General features: G+C 41.0%; 1 protein-coding gene across 1 annotated transcript in view; it reads right to left on the bottom strand.

The window, feature by feature from the left end:
* adgra1b (adhesion G protein-coupled receptor A1b) overlaps positions 1-16,254 on the bottom strand; it is a 341,543-nt gene that overhangs the window by 219,737 nt on the left and 105,552 nt on the right. Inside the window, exons 10-12 of the mRNA XM_074675764.1 lie at positions 16,063-16,212; positions 12,653-12,814; positions 12,090-12,323 (exon numbers count right to left, since the gene is read on the bottom strand). Of these exons, the coding sequence (XP_074531865.1) occupies positions 12,090-12,323; positions 12,653-12,814; positions 16,063-16,212 (546 nt within the window). The remainder of the gene's footprint in view (positions 1-12,089; positions 12,324-12,652; positions 12,815-16,062; positions 16,213-16,254) is intronic.

Below are 16,254 nucleotides of genomic sequence, written 5' to 3'. Positions count from 1 at the left end.
AAAAGTGTAGGAGCACTTTTGAAAATCTTTGCCTTGGGAGACATGACCTGCATTGAATAATGTTAGCAGTGTTTTGTAAGAGACAGACTTTAGTGAGCAGGTTGTCCTGAAACTTGACAGGGTGAGAAGCAAGTGTGTGTTGCTATTACACATTAAAGGTCCCATATTATGCAAAAATCACTTTATTTTGGCTTTTCTCAGCCCACAAAACGTGATATGTAATGACAAAACCTGTACTTGGTAGTGCTTGTGAATTTAAAATCCTGACCTAAAACGAGCTGTTTGGATTTTGGGGATTTGCCGGCGTCAGCGATTCCCTTTTTTGACCAATCAGGGGCAAGTTTGACCTGATTGGTCCACTGGAGCAGATACCCCTGAACCTCCTCCCCGCCCACTCCCCTCTCCGCTGCTCCAGCAGCCATCACTGCTCTGTTTTTGGCTGTAAACAGCCACATAGTTCCATGCACAAGCTTCCCATCTTGGAAGAAGACAAGACTAAGTGGCTAGAGTTCATTTATCACAGAAATGTGCCAGCTACACTCAGTAAAACTGTGCATGTGTGTGCTGGTCCCTTCATGGCCTACTGCTTTTCCAACTTTGGACAGTACAACAAAGGGCTAGCGAATAGACTGGTCCTGAATCCAGGCACATTACCAACCATCCACCAACAAACCTCAGACCCTGGAAATGTGAGTATTTTAAATGCTGTGTGCTGTGGAGCAGATGTAAGAGCTTTTCCTCAGTGTCCCCCCTGTCTCTGTGTTAGCTTCAGGATGCTAACTTTAGCTGCAGTTAGCCTGTTGTTTTAGCCTTGCTGTTTTCTAAACGTTGTGCACTCGGAGCTTGTGGCGCCGTTCTCAGTGATGTGGAAGAGCGGGGCGGTATCAGCGGTGACTCATTTATGTATGAAGGTCACGCCCACTAAATCAGAGCGTTATATATGAAGGTCACGCCCACTAAATCAGAGCGTTCTGAACAGAGGGGCTATGAGAGCCTAGAAACAATGCTGCTGTGCTTGATTTATTGGCTTTTTGGACCAAAACATGTTACTACCATGTCATATAGACATCAGTGATCCTTATTAAACTGCAGAAAAGAAGCATAATATGGGACCTTTAATTTAAAAATAATGGTATTTCTTCTGCTGAAAAGGACCTGTCACCCTTAAAAACTTCCAGTGTCAGTCTGTGATGCACTGCAAAACTGAAAGCCAAGCACCTCTTGTTTCTCATAAAAACATCTTATCAGACTCAAAATTAGTGTTAATCCTATAGATGAAGACTATGACGAAACAAACTTTTTTTTTTTTTTTTTTTTTTTTTTTTTTCACGGCAAAGCCTTTGATGAATGATAACTGACACTTATCAACAAATCTAGAAAGAGGGGAACTAATACAAATTTGCAGAACTTCTCAGTTTGCAGGACATTTTAACAACTCTAAGGTTGTTTACGTTATATTTGACTAAATTCTGCTGATATTTGATCTACTAAAACTAAACTAAGGCTAAAAGACTTAAGACTACACTAAGACTTAAACTCTTATGGCATTTAGTTGACTAAAACTAGACTAACACTAAAAGGTTTCAGATGGCTGAAGTATGACTAAAACTAGATAGCGTGTTATTTAAAAGGCTAAGACTAAGGCTATCATCAGAATTTGCTGTTCAAATAAACATTGCTCAAAATGAACCACATTCACCCGACAAGTCCATAAAAATGTCTTATTTCAAAACAAACATGACTGAAGTGGGTGAAAATAAAAATAATCTGCCAACAGGGAAAAAAACAAACACTTGTCTCGTACTTGTCAAGTTAAATGAAATATAAAATGTTTTAATTCAAGAAACTAAGCAAGTAGATTTCTCTCACCCACTGGAAGATTTCCTTTTCACTTACTTCAAGTGGCTCAGGCCTCATTTTTGTCTTTTAACAAAAATTTTATGGACTTTTCAAGTGAATGTGGCTCAAACTGAGTCTGAAAAGATGTTTCTACTAGAAATAATACACCATGTTGCTTGGATTTCATTTTTGAAGTTCCTTCTTTCTTTTTATGAGTCTGTAAACATCACTTTAGCCCTAACATAGTCTATTCAAAGTTCACTTCATGTTTAAGTCACAACTGGAGATAGACTGATAATCGAGCTAATAAAGGCATTGCTAACTCAATTCATTCCAGTTTTATTGCAGTTACACTGATATTTTGGAAAACTTTATTTATTCCAGAGAACTTTAGGGAGCCATTTATTTTTTTTTAAGTTTTCATTTTACTTTATAAGACACTGCTGCTGCTGAGCCTGGGAGCTGTTCAATAAACAAATGCTTAAAGGCATTTGAATAAAGCAAGTGTTGGTGTGTGTGTTATTCAAAATTTTGACACCAATATTTGTATATCGGTGTCAAATATATATATTATTATCATATTATATATTATATGAATATTGACACCAAATATTGGTTATCAGCCTCCTTGATAATCAATATTGTATTGGCCCAATATTTTTTGTCTGCAACCTCTCTTTTTTTCTCTCTCTTGTTCCCTTTTTTTCTTATTGTAAACAAACAGATATTGAAGTAACCAGACTTCTATCCTGTGGAGCAACGGCCAATTAGAAAGAAGCACACAGCAGTGTAATGAAACTCTAATTACTGTCACTTAACAGCCAGCCCTATTCCACCACCTACTCAACACACCAGTTTGGTTAACGACCTAAGAATTGAAAAATTGAGATTTGAAATAGATCAAAATTGTATGTTTGCTCAATGTTTGAAAATCATGGCAGTGTTAGGGTTGTGAATCAAAATGTGTCGTGCATCTGAAGACCTGAGTTTAGACCCTGTGTGATCAGTGCAAACGTCGCCTTCCCTAATTTGAAGGCATGACCTCTTGAGTTGAGTAAGAGTTGGCTCTGCAAGGTTTGATTAGGAAAATAAAGAAAGAAAAGCAAGTAGAACCATAATGAGAGTTTTCTGAAATACTGAAGACGCAAACTGATGGTGAGACAGGGACGTGAACAAACTGAACAAGATTTAATAAAAACTTGGAACTCAAAGTAATACCTTCTAACAGAACTTCTGCAGGCTGTGAAATAAGTATGAGCAATTATTCCCATATAAAACCAGTCTTAAAATAATAAGTATCTTCTCTGTGTGGTTGCCAGAGCTTGTGCAAAGGAATTCGGCCTGTGAGGTTTAGCAGATTATCAGTAATTGGTGAAGTTTCTCCCTCATGCCCACTGAAGGCAGAGAGTGAAGAGAGGAAAGAGAAAGATATTGTAGCGAGGTGATGATAGCCTGAATAGATTAGAGCCCTTTTATGGGCTAGCCAAGTCACTTTCCTGTCCCCTAACAATTACCATTAAAGTGCTCTCGAGCAGGAAGCCGCTCCTCACCTCTCAGCTGTTTCAGAGGCGCAGGAGCTGAGGACAGCGGACTGCTCTGAGGTGTGAGAGTGTGAGTCGCTCAGGGAGGATGAGCTGTGGTCATTGTGCCCGCTAAATGAGGTGGAAAAAGTAATACACTTCTTCATCTCACGCACAAAAAACTGAACTTTCCACAACTTTTTTTTCCCCCTCTTAAATACATCAAGTCTTATGAAAGCAAAACTCCCTCGTGAAAAAGTCAAACCTTCTGTTTAAATGCCATAACACAGAGTAATAACAGCACATTTGCCACAGAAGAAACCCAGCTGGCTGCTACTGATTCAGTCCAGCAACACCTCTTTTTTATAGTCGCCTGTAGTGCAGGATGACTGTTGTCCTCTCAGGTTAATTTGTTTATTGTCTTACTCATTCTCCAACTATATCCAAGTGAAGCACCTTTTAAGTGCGACTGAAATTAAATGTGACACCTGCTCTCCACCTACAAGACTCCTGCTGTAAATTGGCTGCTTCAATTATGTGATGCTCTTAGTCAACGCGCCTTGTTAAATCAAGATTAACTTAATGGAGATGCTGCACGGCTTTGGCCTTTAATGTTCTGAAGCCCTGCTTCGCATCATTATGTTTTCGCCATGCCAGCTAGCCAGTGACTCAGTTATAATCTCCATCATAGCATAAAGTCAATAATGTGTAAATAACAGTGGCGCTCTGTGCTGGTGGTACAGGTGATACTGCCCAGAGGTTAGAGATAATGTAATGAAGCAGTTACACCACACCTCATCTTTCTTTTTTCTATAACATAACCTGAAAGAAGAAGCTGTTTCTTCTTTTTTTTTAACTGACTTGCTTTACTGCAAAAAAGGAACCCATCTTTGCTCAGCATCAGTGCTTGTAAGGCAAGTTCAAATGAGGTAACTTGAATGACAATAAGAAGAAACAGGTAAAGCAGTTTCACCACCATCAAAAGCACAAACTCTGTTTTCAAAAAACTGATTAGTCTTCTCAGTTCCTCTAAAATCACAATGCACTGCTAAGAAATTGCTAAATTTGGGGTGATTTATCAACAATTTCAAACAACATTTCTGCATTACAGAATGTAGACAGCAGAGAGACCGTACTGAGGTAACCTGGGCTTCACACAGGAAGCGCGTTGGCTGCATGACGGCAGCGGAACAGCTTGATTTTCATTTTGGCACGCCACTATATAGATAAGAGCATTCAGATTGCCGGCGTGAGCAGCGTGCCTCACGTGCCAAAAAATTTGCAAATAGAAGGCTGGTCTATTTTCCAGAGAGACGCACATGGATCCCAGCCATAACAGGCTATACTGGCTCATTCAGAATGAGGAAGCACCTCCAATGCGCTTTTTGCAGTAATACCCTAATATGATTTTCCGTGGAGAGACTGTCTTTGCTTTCATACATCTCCTTTATTCTGAAGTTTATGTCCAGGGCTGTAAATTGGAGAATAACTTCACTTGCAAAGCTATTTATTTGAGTCTCTGCTCAACTATGGTCAAACAAGGTTGCCAAAACTCATGTCCAATCATGTCGACAAGATTCCTTTTCAATAAGAACAACCCTAACAACACTCAAAGTAGAAATGGGTATGAATTAGGTATTTCTATAGGTAGCCACTGAATTCTGTCAAAAGTACTGGGTACCAATACATGTAAGAGGGAAAGGTACCATGTTTCAGTACCAAAACACATCCTTGTGGCTGTGAGGGAGTGAAAGAGTTGGCGATTTCCCATGCTGGACGTGAACATAGCATTGCAAGGTCATGATAAATTGAAAAGCATTGAGATTTTATTATCAAACAAACTGATATGTTTTTACGACATAAACATAAAAAAGTACCCAAATATGGTACTGTTGAGTACTAACACCAGGTACCGGATATCGGTATCGTATTTTTTCAAATGTGAAAGGTACCTAACCCTAACTGAAAGACACTACCTAATATAGAAAAGAAATATATATATATATATATATATATATATATATATATATATATATATATATATATATATATATATATATATATATATATATATATATATATATGTAGCAGAAATTGTGAATTCCTGATTTTTTAAGATCATATACCTAACATACCTCCATTTTTTTTTTTTTTTTATCTCCCTGGGTTTATCAGCACTTACTGCTGTTTTGTACCTGAGTTTAAAAGCTGAATCCCTGAAACCAATCCTGCAAAGGCATGGCAAGCTGCTTGTTGAATGACAAATTATTAACATGATGATTTTAGTCACACATACTTACTATAATTTATCCCAACACCTCTTTCTTACAAAGGATTGATCCTGATGTTATCCAAGAAGCCAAACCACTTTAATCCTAGGTCAACTATGACCTAATTTTGTCTTCAAACTCATGAAGGACGACAAGACTGACAGCAGCAGTGCATTCAGCTAACACCTATCCAACACACAGTCTGTGTGAACATCATGAAGGCAAAAGCTGGAGCTGTCACCCTACATAACCTTCACACAGCCAACACACTCTGTGTCTAAAGCCAAGATAATAAACACTGGATATGAGATTTTAACTCTCTATTAGATAATAATGAATAACAGCATCATTCATGTAAGAGTTTGAAATTATGATGTTGCAATTTAAGAATGAATTAAAAGAGAAACTTTTTAAGGTAATCTTATTTAGATGTTCAGTGTTTTTATCATTAGAGACTGGAAGAGTAATAATTATACCCTTACTGGCCACTTTTTTTAGTTAAACCTTGCCAGTACCAGGTTTGACCACATTTTGCTCTCAGAACTCCCTTATTTATTGGTAACATAGCTTCAATGAGGTGTTGGAAACATTCCTCAGAGAGTTTGGTCCATATTGACATGATAGCATCACACTGTTGCTGCAGATTTATCGGCTGAACATCCATGATGAGAATCTCCCGTTCCACCACATCCCAAAGGTGCTCTATTGGATTGAGATCTGGGGACTGTGGAGGCCATTTGAGTACAGGGAACTCATCGTCATGTTGAAGAAACCAGTCTGAGATGATTCCAGCTTTATGACATGGAGCGTTATCCTGCTGGAAGTAGCCATCAGAAGATGGGTACACTGTGCTCATAAAGGGATGGACATGGTCAGCAACAATGCTCAGGTAGGCTGTGGACTTTAAACCATGCTCAGTTGGTACTAAGGGGTCCAAAGTGAGCCAAGAAAATATCCCCCATACCATTACACCACCAGCAGCAGCCTGAACCACTGATACAAGGCAGGATCCTGAGTCCACCATCTGAATGTGGAGCAGAAATCCAGACTCATTGAACCATGCAAAGTTTTTCAGTCCTTTATGGTCTAGTTTTGGAGAGCCCGGGTGAATTGTGGCCTCAGTTTCCTGTTCTTAGCTGACAGGAGGGTCCTTGTAGTGGTCTATTGCTGCTGTAGCCCATCTGCTTCAAGGTTGGACTTGTGTTTTCAGAGATGGTTTCCTGTAGACTTTGGTTGTAACAAGTGGTTATTTGAGTTTCTGTCTTTGTATCATCTCCAGCCAGTTTGTCCATTACCCCCTGACCTATGGCATCAACAAGGCATTTTTGGTACCATTCTCTGTAAACCCTACAGATATTTGTGGGTGAAAACTTCAGTAGATCAGCCGTTTGTGAAAAAGTCAGACCAACAAGTCTCCATCCTGAGCCCAGTTTGAACTTAAGCCGCTTGTCTTCACCATGTCTTCATGACTATATCCCATGAGTTGCTGCCATGGGACTGGCTGATTAGTTTGTTTCTTTGCTTTTTTGGTCACATATTCAATGCATCAATCTACAACTCCAAGCATTACCTTGTTTTAATAAGAGTCTTCTCAAGGACTTCCCTTTGATCAGAAGCCTTGCAACCAGCACAGGTCACTAGATCATCTTAGTTTTACAGTATTAATGGAAAACAACCCTAAACAAAACAAACCACATCGGCTGTAAGGAGAGTGTGGTTTGCAAAACTAAACTCAAGGGCATACAGCACACGCAGCTCAAGCATAAAACACAAAAACAGTGACAACATCTTCTGGATCGAGATAAAGAAAGAGGGGGTGTAGGGAAACTTGTCAAAACCATGACTCGCAAAGACGTGTTCTCTGTGTTCACCAAAGTAAATGTTTTCTCTTCGTTTACCAAAGCCCAAATGGAAATCATCAGAAGGTGAACTGGAGCAAATTGGCAGAGTGTCCTGTGTCATCCCTCCCATGCTGCAGCTGACTCGGCTCTGCTTCTTGTAATGCATGCATACATACAGGCGTACCTGCACACAATGTACACACAGCCTGGAGCAAGAATTAAGAGCTGTAATTGCTGACAAAACCGCAGAGACTTGACAGCGACTCACCAGAGGAGAGGATGAAGGAAATGAAATAAGCATGCAGACTGAAGAGCGAACGCACACACACACACACACAGTCTCTCCTCCTGACACACACGCTAACACGCAAATACAGGGCACACTCACACGCACACAGAGTGAATTCATCGGCGGACTGGATAGCTTGAGGCTGCAAACTGTTCAAATGTTGCACAACTCTGCCACTTCTGTGCCAGGGGAGCTGAATGTCTCGGCTGCCGTCTGCAGGAGCGCCGTGCCCCCTCCTCCTCATCTGACGGGCTGTTTGTCATTTGGGACAGACACAACCAGAGCCAGTGAAGAGGGGGGAGAGTGTTGATTTAAAGTGACAGGGATGCAAGGCCATTTTATTCATCACAGGAGAGTGGCCAACATTCACTGTCTCCCAGATAACTGTCCTATTTTGCTGGTCAAGCCCCCCCACTTAAACCCCACCTTTCGCCAGCTGATTTACAACCTGCCACCTAAACAAGCAGGGTGTCATCTCCTGGGGACAAATCGGTAGCAGCGGACTTAAAGGCGGGTGGTAATCCTTCTCACATGCTTCGGCTGTGTGGGGCTGTGGGATTCATTTTACTGCGCCCACGAGCTGCTGTGCAAGCTGTTCACCCTTCTCCTCGTCTACTTGTTTTCTTTTCTCCTCAGTAATGATGTGGTCTGACCAGAAGCAAATCTACATCTCAGATTACTTGGGCAAGTTTGGCTGCGGGATCATTTATGCTGGGGTTGGTTGGTTTTTCTCGGGAATATTTACTTTCTGGAAACATCCAAAAATCAAAACATCACAGCTTGTTTGGGTTGTCCTCCACCTCCAGGAGCTGTGTCTGGATTAACTTCCCTGCTGCTTTCAGCTATCTGAGGCTGACCACTGCACAGTTTGATGACCCTTTAGCTAGGATCAGTACTGAGGTTTTCTCTGATGGATATCAACGACTGGAGCTGAGTTTCATCTGTGGCGTGCCTGTCTATCTTTCCTGGATGAGTGGCAGCTATAGCAAGTGAGACATGAGCTCAAATCTGGCTTACTTATGCAAGACTGGCAAACAGACATCAACATTAACTTGGAGTGACTTGAATACAACAAACAGTTTGGAATAGCATGATGCAGTAATGTTAAAACGTTAAAAACAACAAGTTAAATGCTAAATTCTTTGAATAGTGATCTGACAGTTGTTTCTGATGTAACGCTGTCAGGAGACATGGCTGACAGGGTTTTGCCACACATTGTCAGGTAAATTACATGCTTGAGATAAATTTCTACAACTTTCTAAATATGAGTCAAACAAATCTGGCTCATTCATTCCCCACAGTCTCAGTTATTCAAAACCCCTGGTGAAAAACTGACACCTTTCACTGATGTTTTAATGTCATTGCACCAAGTAAAATTCAAGCTTTCCCCCTTTTATTCTCACTCAGCTTCAGAACATCTGCTTTCATCTGTGTCTAGCTCTTGAGTTCGAGAAAATTTGGCCACATTCACAGATATTTCATGTGTTCTTCGGAAAATTTCCCAGAAAAATGGGGACCCCCTTTGATAAGACATATTAAGGACTTTCTACAAAATTCAAAAGGACGATCCAGAACATGTTTTTGGACCCAGTATTGTTATAGCATCTGTATTTTTCATATGATGAATACCATGCCTCTGAAAGAATGTAGCCCATGCCAATTTTCCAGAACGGGCATTAAGAAAACACCCCTCACTGTTGAAAGATGAGTATAGTAGGACCACATGCATGCACAGATAACACACCTGATGTAAACAGGAAGTAGAGGGATACCTGGAATATGCAAATTGAATCCTGCTTTGATTGCTTGGTCCCCTTCTCTTGATACACCACCTGTGATGCAGTGATCCACTATCATTGCTTCTCCTACTACTGTTATGCTGACGACACTCAGCTTTTCCTGTCTTTTCCAACTTTCTCAGCTCGGATATCAGCGTGTCTGGCTGTTATCACTACTCGGATGAAGGAACGCCACGTCATTGTCCTTCCTGCTTGTCCCTCGGTTCAACCACAGATCAGTGTCCTGCTTGACTCCAATCAACTTGTGCCACAAACTCTGCAAGAAATCTGGGTGTCCTGATTGATGACCAGCTGACCTTAAAGGTTTACGTGGCCTCTATTGTTCGGTCTTGTTGATATGCCCCCTGTAACATCAGGAGGATCAGACCCTACCTGACACAATGGGCCACACAGCTTCTGGTACAGGCAACTCCCTCCTAGCAGGCCTCCCTGCGTGTACATTTAAAGCTCTGCAGATTACCCAGAATGCAGCAGCACGTCTCGTCTTTAACCAGCCCAAAACAGCACAAGTCACCCCGCTGTTAATCTCTCCTCACTGGCTTCCAGTGGCAGCTCAAATCAAATTCAAAGTTCTTCTTCTGGCTTACAAAACATTGACAAAAATGGCTCCTGTCTACCTGGGGTCCCTCATCCAGGTCTACACTCCTTCTCACCCACTACGCTCTGCTTGTGAAAGACGCCTGGTGCACCCAGCCCAGTGCGGCTCCAAATCTCTAGCCAGACTCTTCTCCACTGTTGTGCCCAAATGTTAGAATGAATTACTTAACTCTATATGATCCCTTTCTACTTTAAGGGATGTCTTAAGACTCATCAGTTCAGGGAACACTTCGGCACTTAGTCTGACCCTTCTACTCTTTGTCCTCAGGGATAGAATGAGTCATAAGGTTTCAGACCCAGCTCTTAGTGAATTTTCAGCACTAACTACTGTTATTAATTTGTTTAATTAAGTCTTTATTTATTCTTTAATTTGTTGTCTGAATCCACAATGCACTGCTACACTAGTGTGCACTGCAACCATGACTTGGAGGTAGAGACAGCTTTTAAAGTGTTCAGTCTGTGAAATACTGTGTATCTGTGCAGCACATTTAAATAAAGTGCATAACAAATAAAAACACTCACAGCACCATTAACTTTGAGTGTTGTTGGAAACCGAAGAGTGTGAGGATAACAAAAGAAGGAAGCGATGAGTGAGTCATCACTGTAGTGAGGCTTCACAACATGAACACAAAACAAAAAACAGATCCCTCACCTGTAAATACAGACACACAGTGAGACGTGGCATTTGAGGAAGATTTGGATTATACAAACAGAGAGATACAAAGATGGGCTCATGTTTATAACAACACAGTACTTCAGAATAGCTAACTGAGCTGTCTGAGAAATTTGTGAAATGTGTTACTCAATGGGTTGTTATTTTTCGTCACGGCAGCCGGAAGCAGGATGCTGCTGCTGCGACTTAACTGCAGGGTGCCAAAAGGATAAAAAAGCATCAAACTTAAAAAAAATGTCACATTACTAACACTGATTAACGCTATAGCACTGACAGCTCAACTGAAAACGGAAACACTCAGCGGTAGACACTCCACACATTCTTCAGTAGAGGACACCCAGATGAAACGAAACATAGAAAAGAAGTTGGATCTCAAACTCAAGAGTGAAGTCACTTGGGACCAAAGAGACTTGATCATATCTTGACCTTTTAAAAGAACTTATCAAGTTTTACAATGCTTAACAAAGTTTATGTCCAACCCATGTTCTGTGATCCTTGAGTGCTTGTAAGTGTGTGTTATTGTTTACTTTCAGAGTTTTAGTATGAGTGTCTAGCGTATTGTCTCTGTGGAGTGCATCTCACAGTAACCTGATTGAAATTTGTCAAGGATGTTATATTTAAGTAGCCCAGGGACAAGCTGATAAGCAACCACCTTTTCAAGGATCTTTGATAAGAAAGGCAACTTAGAAATGGGCCTTAAGTTGCTCAGGTTATCATTGCAGTGGAACGGCCTCCTATTAGCAAATGTGGTCATACAAATAAAGCTCATTTTACTGTCTTGTGTCAGCCTGTATACACTGTAAAGCTTAATTGTTGGTGTTTCCTACACATTGGTCTTCAAATCTAGCCATTAAGGCTAATTCTAAGTTGATTTTGATACAATTCTGACTCCAATATCTATATTTGTGAATCAAAATAAACTATGAATGACTTCATTAGACCTAATTTAGAATATGTAAAGGAGTGTGCGTTACAGTGCTTGGTAGCGTTTCGCAGATGTTGTTTGTGGCAAAGAGCAAGTCCAAGAAATGCAAACTTTGTGAGTCTCTGTATCTTATGGAAACCTTAGTCAGTGAGTTATGAGAACAAATGTATATTTTAGAGCAGCTGAAGTCCAATGTCAGGAGGCATATCAGTGTGGCCTCTAAATATGAAATATAAAGTCAGGGGCTTGATGGATTTTACCCACAGAGCAGAGGAAACACAGAGTGGAAATGCATATCTGTGAGAGTTTGAAACCATTTATTAACTGTGGACTTACTTTGCTGAGCTGGCTGGCTGGTGAGCCGCTGCTGTTGACAGTGTGGCATTTAAAGTTGAGCAACGACTCCTCCTCAGCGTCACGATCTCTGCCTGCGTCCTTGTCACTGTGGAAGCGGCTGTCAGGGCGGGGCGAAGTGGCTGATGAAGAGGGGCGCTGAAGTGCCGTGCAGGACAGGCCGAGAAAGTTTGAGGGTCGTATCAGAAAGGCCTCTAACGCTATGTTAGCGGACACCTGGGTGTTACACAGAGAGAGGTAAGGGTTAATGAAAAGACAGAGAGAGGGGTGGCAGAGATTTGTTATAGCAGTCATTTAGCAGATGCTTTTATCCCAAGTGACAGTGCAGAGGTTAAAAAATAGACAGAAGCAAGAGGAAACAAAGGAAGTAATTTATCTTTCTCTGGCCCTGCTCGAGCTATCTGCTGGAGCCAGATTAACTTCTCATTATCCTGCGCTGTAAGAAAAGAGGTGAAGCTGTGGGACATTTAGTCAGATAATCAACCTTTGGCCTGCCTGAGTGTGGTCTTACCGATCAGTTTCACTGTCTTAAAGCGCAGCTGTACCTTGGAAATGGCCTGGTTGTCTCCGGTCAGTGCCAGGTCAGCGATACGTTCCACACACTGGACGATGCGAGTGCACGCTCTCGCCTCATTCTGAGCCATCCACAGGATGTGTTCCTCCACCAGCATCATGTTACTGGCTATGTCGGATATATAGTCCCCGAGCTGCAGGAACACAAGCAGACATGTATGCAACTGTGTGCACAAAGCACTGTGAGAGGCAGACTCATCATGCACATCAGTCATACCCACAACAACAGGCACATTTATAATCTCCAGTCAGAACTGCGAGGGCGGCAATGGTGGCTTCATTCATTAAAGGCAGATTTAATTTAGATTAGCAGCTCCAAAGGGGCCTAATCACTTCCATGGGATGGCACTGTGCTATTTACTTACTGTACTTTTCATTGTTCCTCATTTGGCGGTTCTTTATTGGATGAATGAGTGTGGTCTCATCAGCATTGTCTAAGGAATGATAAAACTCTAAGTATCTCCTAATAATACCTCCTCTTGGGGTCTCTATGAGGAGTAATGGCACGAGTGAGAGCTAACATTGATTTTTTTTTTCACTGACTGAGCTTAACGCCTGTCCCCTCTCACACCCTGACCTTCATCATGCCCTCCGCTTGCCTCCAGCCACACACTGAGGAGGAGTTCAAGCAGGGTAAGAACCCACTGTGACCAAAAACAGATGAGTCTTCACGATCATGAGTGTCATTCAGGCCCAAAGCCGACATGAGCAAGAAGAAAGCACATGAGGTGAAAAGTTAAGCTGTCTGGAATCGACTGAATGGATTGAAGCAAGAACAGCAGTGTGTTAACATGAATGTCTCATGCTGATATCCACTGAAGCGTCCTTTTTTCTTTTGTTTTATTCTGGCTGTCGGAAAGCTGCTGTTAACTCCAGCAAGGGGAGGTTCACTTTTTTTTTTTTTTTTTTTACTTGCAGTAGAGTGATGTTTAAAATGCAGCCGGATACTAAAACTGTTGAAAAAGACCAGAAAAGGCAGGAGAAAGTTTTCATTAAAGTCTGGTAATAACTCAAAAAAGTTGGATTACACGTTGTTCTTAAAGAATAGAGATATCCTCTGGGGGGTGAAGCCAAAGTGGAATTAACTTCTTTCTTATTTATTTGTATGCACTCACAGTCGCGACCACCCCAAAAAAGTTTGGTTCAGTTTAGACACTCTGTTAAATTCACTTTGCATAATTTGAGATGCTTTTGTTTGTTTGTTTGTTAATTTGTTTGTTTTTCTAAAGGTAGGGTCTGCAGGATTTTCCTGCAAACAAAATGTCAACTTTTACAGGAATAATCCTGCTCAATCATCGCTTCTGGGCCTCTAAGCATGTGTGTTAGTGTCTCTGTCTGCCTCAACCACCTCCTCTGCCTGTATGTTGATGTTTTGGTTGTATCGAGACGTTCCTGGGCGGAGAGTAAGCAAGGACGTACCACGGAGCAAGAAAAACTGAACCAAAATGAAACAAAACACCAAACAGATAAAGTTTGTTTTCCTAACAGAGGATGAAACTTGGCTCAATTTACACTCACTTTCAGGAACTTGAAGAGCAGCTCTGGACAAAGAGCTACATAAGTTGACTTTCTGCTAAAATGGTATGCATCAAATAAGCCAGTGATTAACCTGTGCTAACATGCCATGTCAGGTGCATGGCTCTCAAGTCTCCCACATAGAAACGTGATGCTACAGGTGGTTGCTGGGCTAGTGAATATGTTCATGTTGTCATGGTCGGAGGCTGTGGGTAGGCAGCGCCAATGGCACTGATCCAAAGAGGAGGAGCCAAATTTGAATTTGTGTTTGCCTGCAAGTAATGGAAATTCCTGCAGAATTTACATTTAGACCATTAACTGCATTCCATGTAATATCACACTTGAATGTATTTGCAGATGCAGTTCACTCTCAAGCCTCACCCTTATCTGTAAATGCTTCCAAAAAAACAGGATGGCAATGACATTACTGCAAAATTTTGAGCTTAAATCAATGTTACATTGGCTTTTCCCTTTCCTACAGAGCATCACCTAAAGCCACACACAGCCATCCTCAAACTGCTCTCCTGACCAACCTTTGATATTAGGCAGGGTGATTTCACAAGAGAATAAAAAATGTTCACTTTCAGGGTCAATGCCCATCAGTGTTTCAATAAAATTAACACAAACAACCATATTGTTTTCATTAAATAGGTCAACCATTATCTTTAAATAATGGCCATTAACAAGAAACTGCTAAAAATCCAGTAAAAATTTGCGTGTGCCACTTTAACTCTTTTTTTTTTCTTTTTTTCTTTTTTTTGGTTCCTCATCTAAAAAGTGAGCAAATAATCTTGCAAAAGGTCTGTGTCATGAAGATATGCCTACTGCACCCTACCTGGTCTGATTAATGATGGAAATTTACCCCATGTATGTGTATTGAAAGCCATCTCAAGCCAAGCTCTTGGCACCATATTTCCTCAATCATTGGGTCATAATCATACATGTTACACTGTCAAACATTCAAGTCACGTTCATAAACCTTCAAGCCAATCTTAAATCCTCGTTTTATTGGAAATCCTTAATTCAAGGCAAGTGAACAAAGGGAGTGGGTGGCATCCACATTAGACAAGGATGTCAGACCTTACACCACAGGCTGTGTTCAACCACCAAACAGGAAGAAAGCAGGACTAGAAATGCCACATTGTGAAAACAGATGAAACTGGAGAGAGCTACACAGCTGCAAGGGAAACTGCACATTAAGAACTAGGGCTGCAACGAATTGATAAAATTGTTAAAAATCGATTAGTTAAAGTGTCAACAACATTTTTCCATAATTGATGCACTGTGCTGCATCATTAGTGTAATAGTTTGTCTTCAGTTTGTTTGTCTTTTTCCTTTTTGTTGGATTATTTAGTGGTTGGCAACTAGCTGAAGGTACTTTACCGCCACCTACTGGGCTGGAGTGTAGATTACCTGGGCTGTGGTCCTGTATGTGTCACATGTAAACAGATCAGCAAGCAAACAAGTATTATTTTGCCCATACTGTTGATTCTTTAAGTGACATTACATTCATGTCATTCATGTTCTTTAATTTTATGATTCATCAACTAACAGTAAATATAATTATCAGAGTAATCGATTGCTAAAATAAATTTTGTTGCAGCCCTATTACAAACTTTGCTGAACACAACAGAAATATTTTCCCTGGGAAACAGCTTGAACCTTTAGTTCTCTGAGAGACTGCCAAAAATAGAGAGCACCTCACAAACCAGAGTGACTCCAGATTTTATGGAAATGATTCAGTGATGGATGCATACTGTGTCATGTACAATCCAATAAATGCAAAAAAAAACAGAACCAGCTTGAACAAGAAATCATATTACTCATTATGTAGTGATCGTGCAGTGTTGAGTTCCCTCTTACATACATCTCTCCGTTTCTCCACCAGCCTCGTCAGCCTCTCCACCAGATGTGTAACAAAGATGACATCCATGACGTCACTGAAGTGTGCCGCCTTGCTGGTGAAGGCCACCAACTGCTGACCTAGAGGCTGAGCATTGGTGGTGTTGATTGTTATCTGGGATAAAAGGAAAAATAATAAAGGTATTTTGAATCCACA

Source organism: Halichoeres trimaculatus, unplaced genomic scaffold (genome assembly GCF_033239565.1).
Source record: "Halichoeres trimaculatus isolate MK-OKI-2021-1 unplaced genomic scaffold, fHalTri1.1 fHalTri1_scaffold_8, whole genome shotgun sequence".
Lineage (NCBI taxonomy): Eukaryota > Metazoa > Chordata > Actinopteri > Labriformes > Labridae > Halichoeres > Halichoeres trimaculatus.
The sequence above is the reverse complement of the archived record's forward strand: the minus strand, read 5'-3'. Positions and strand labels throughout refer to the sequence as shown.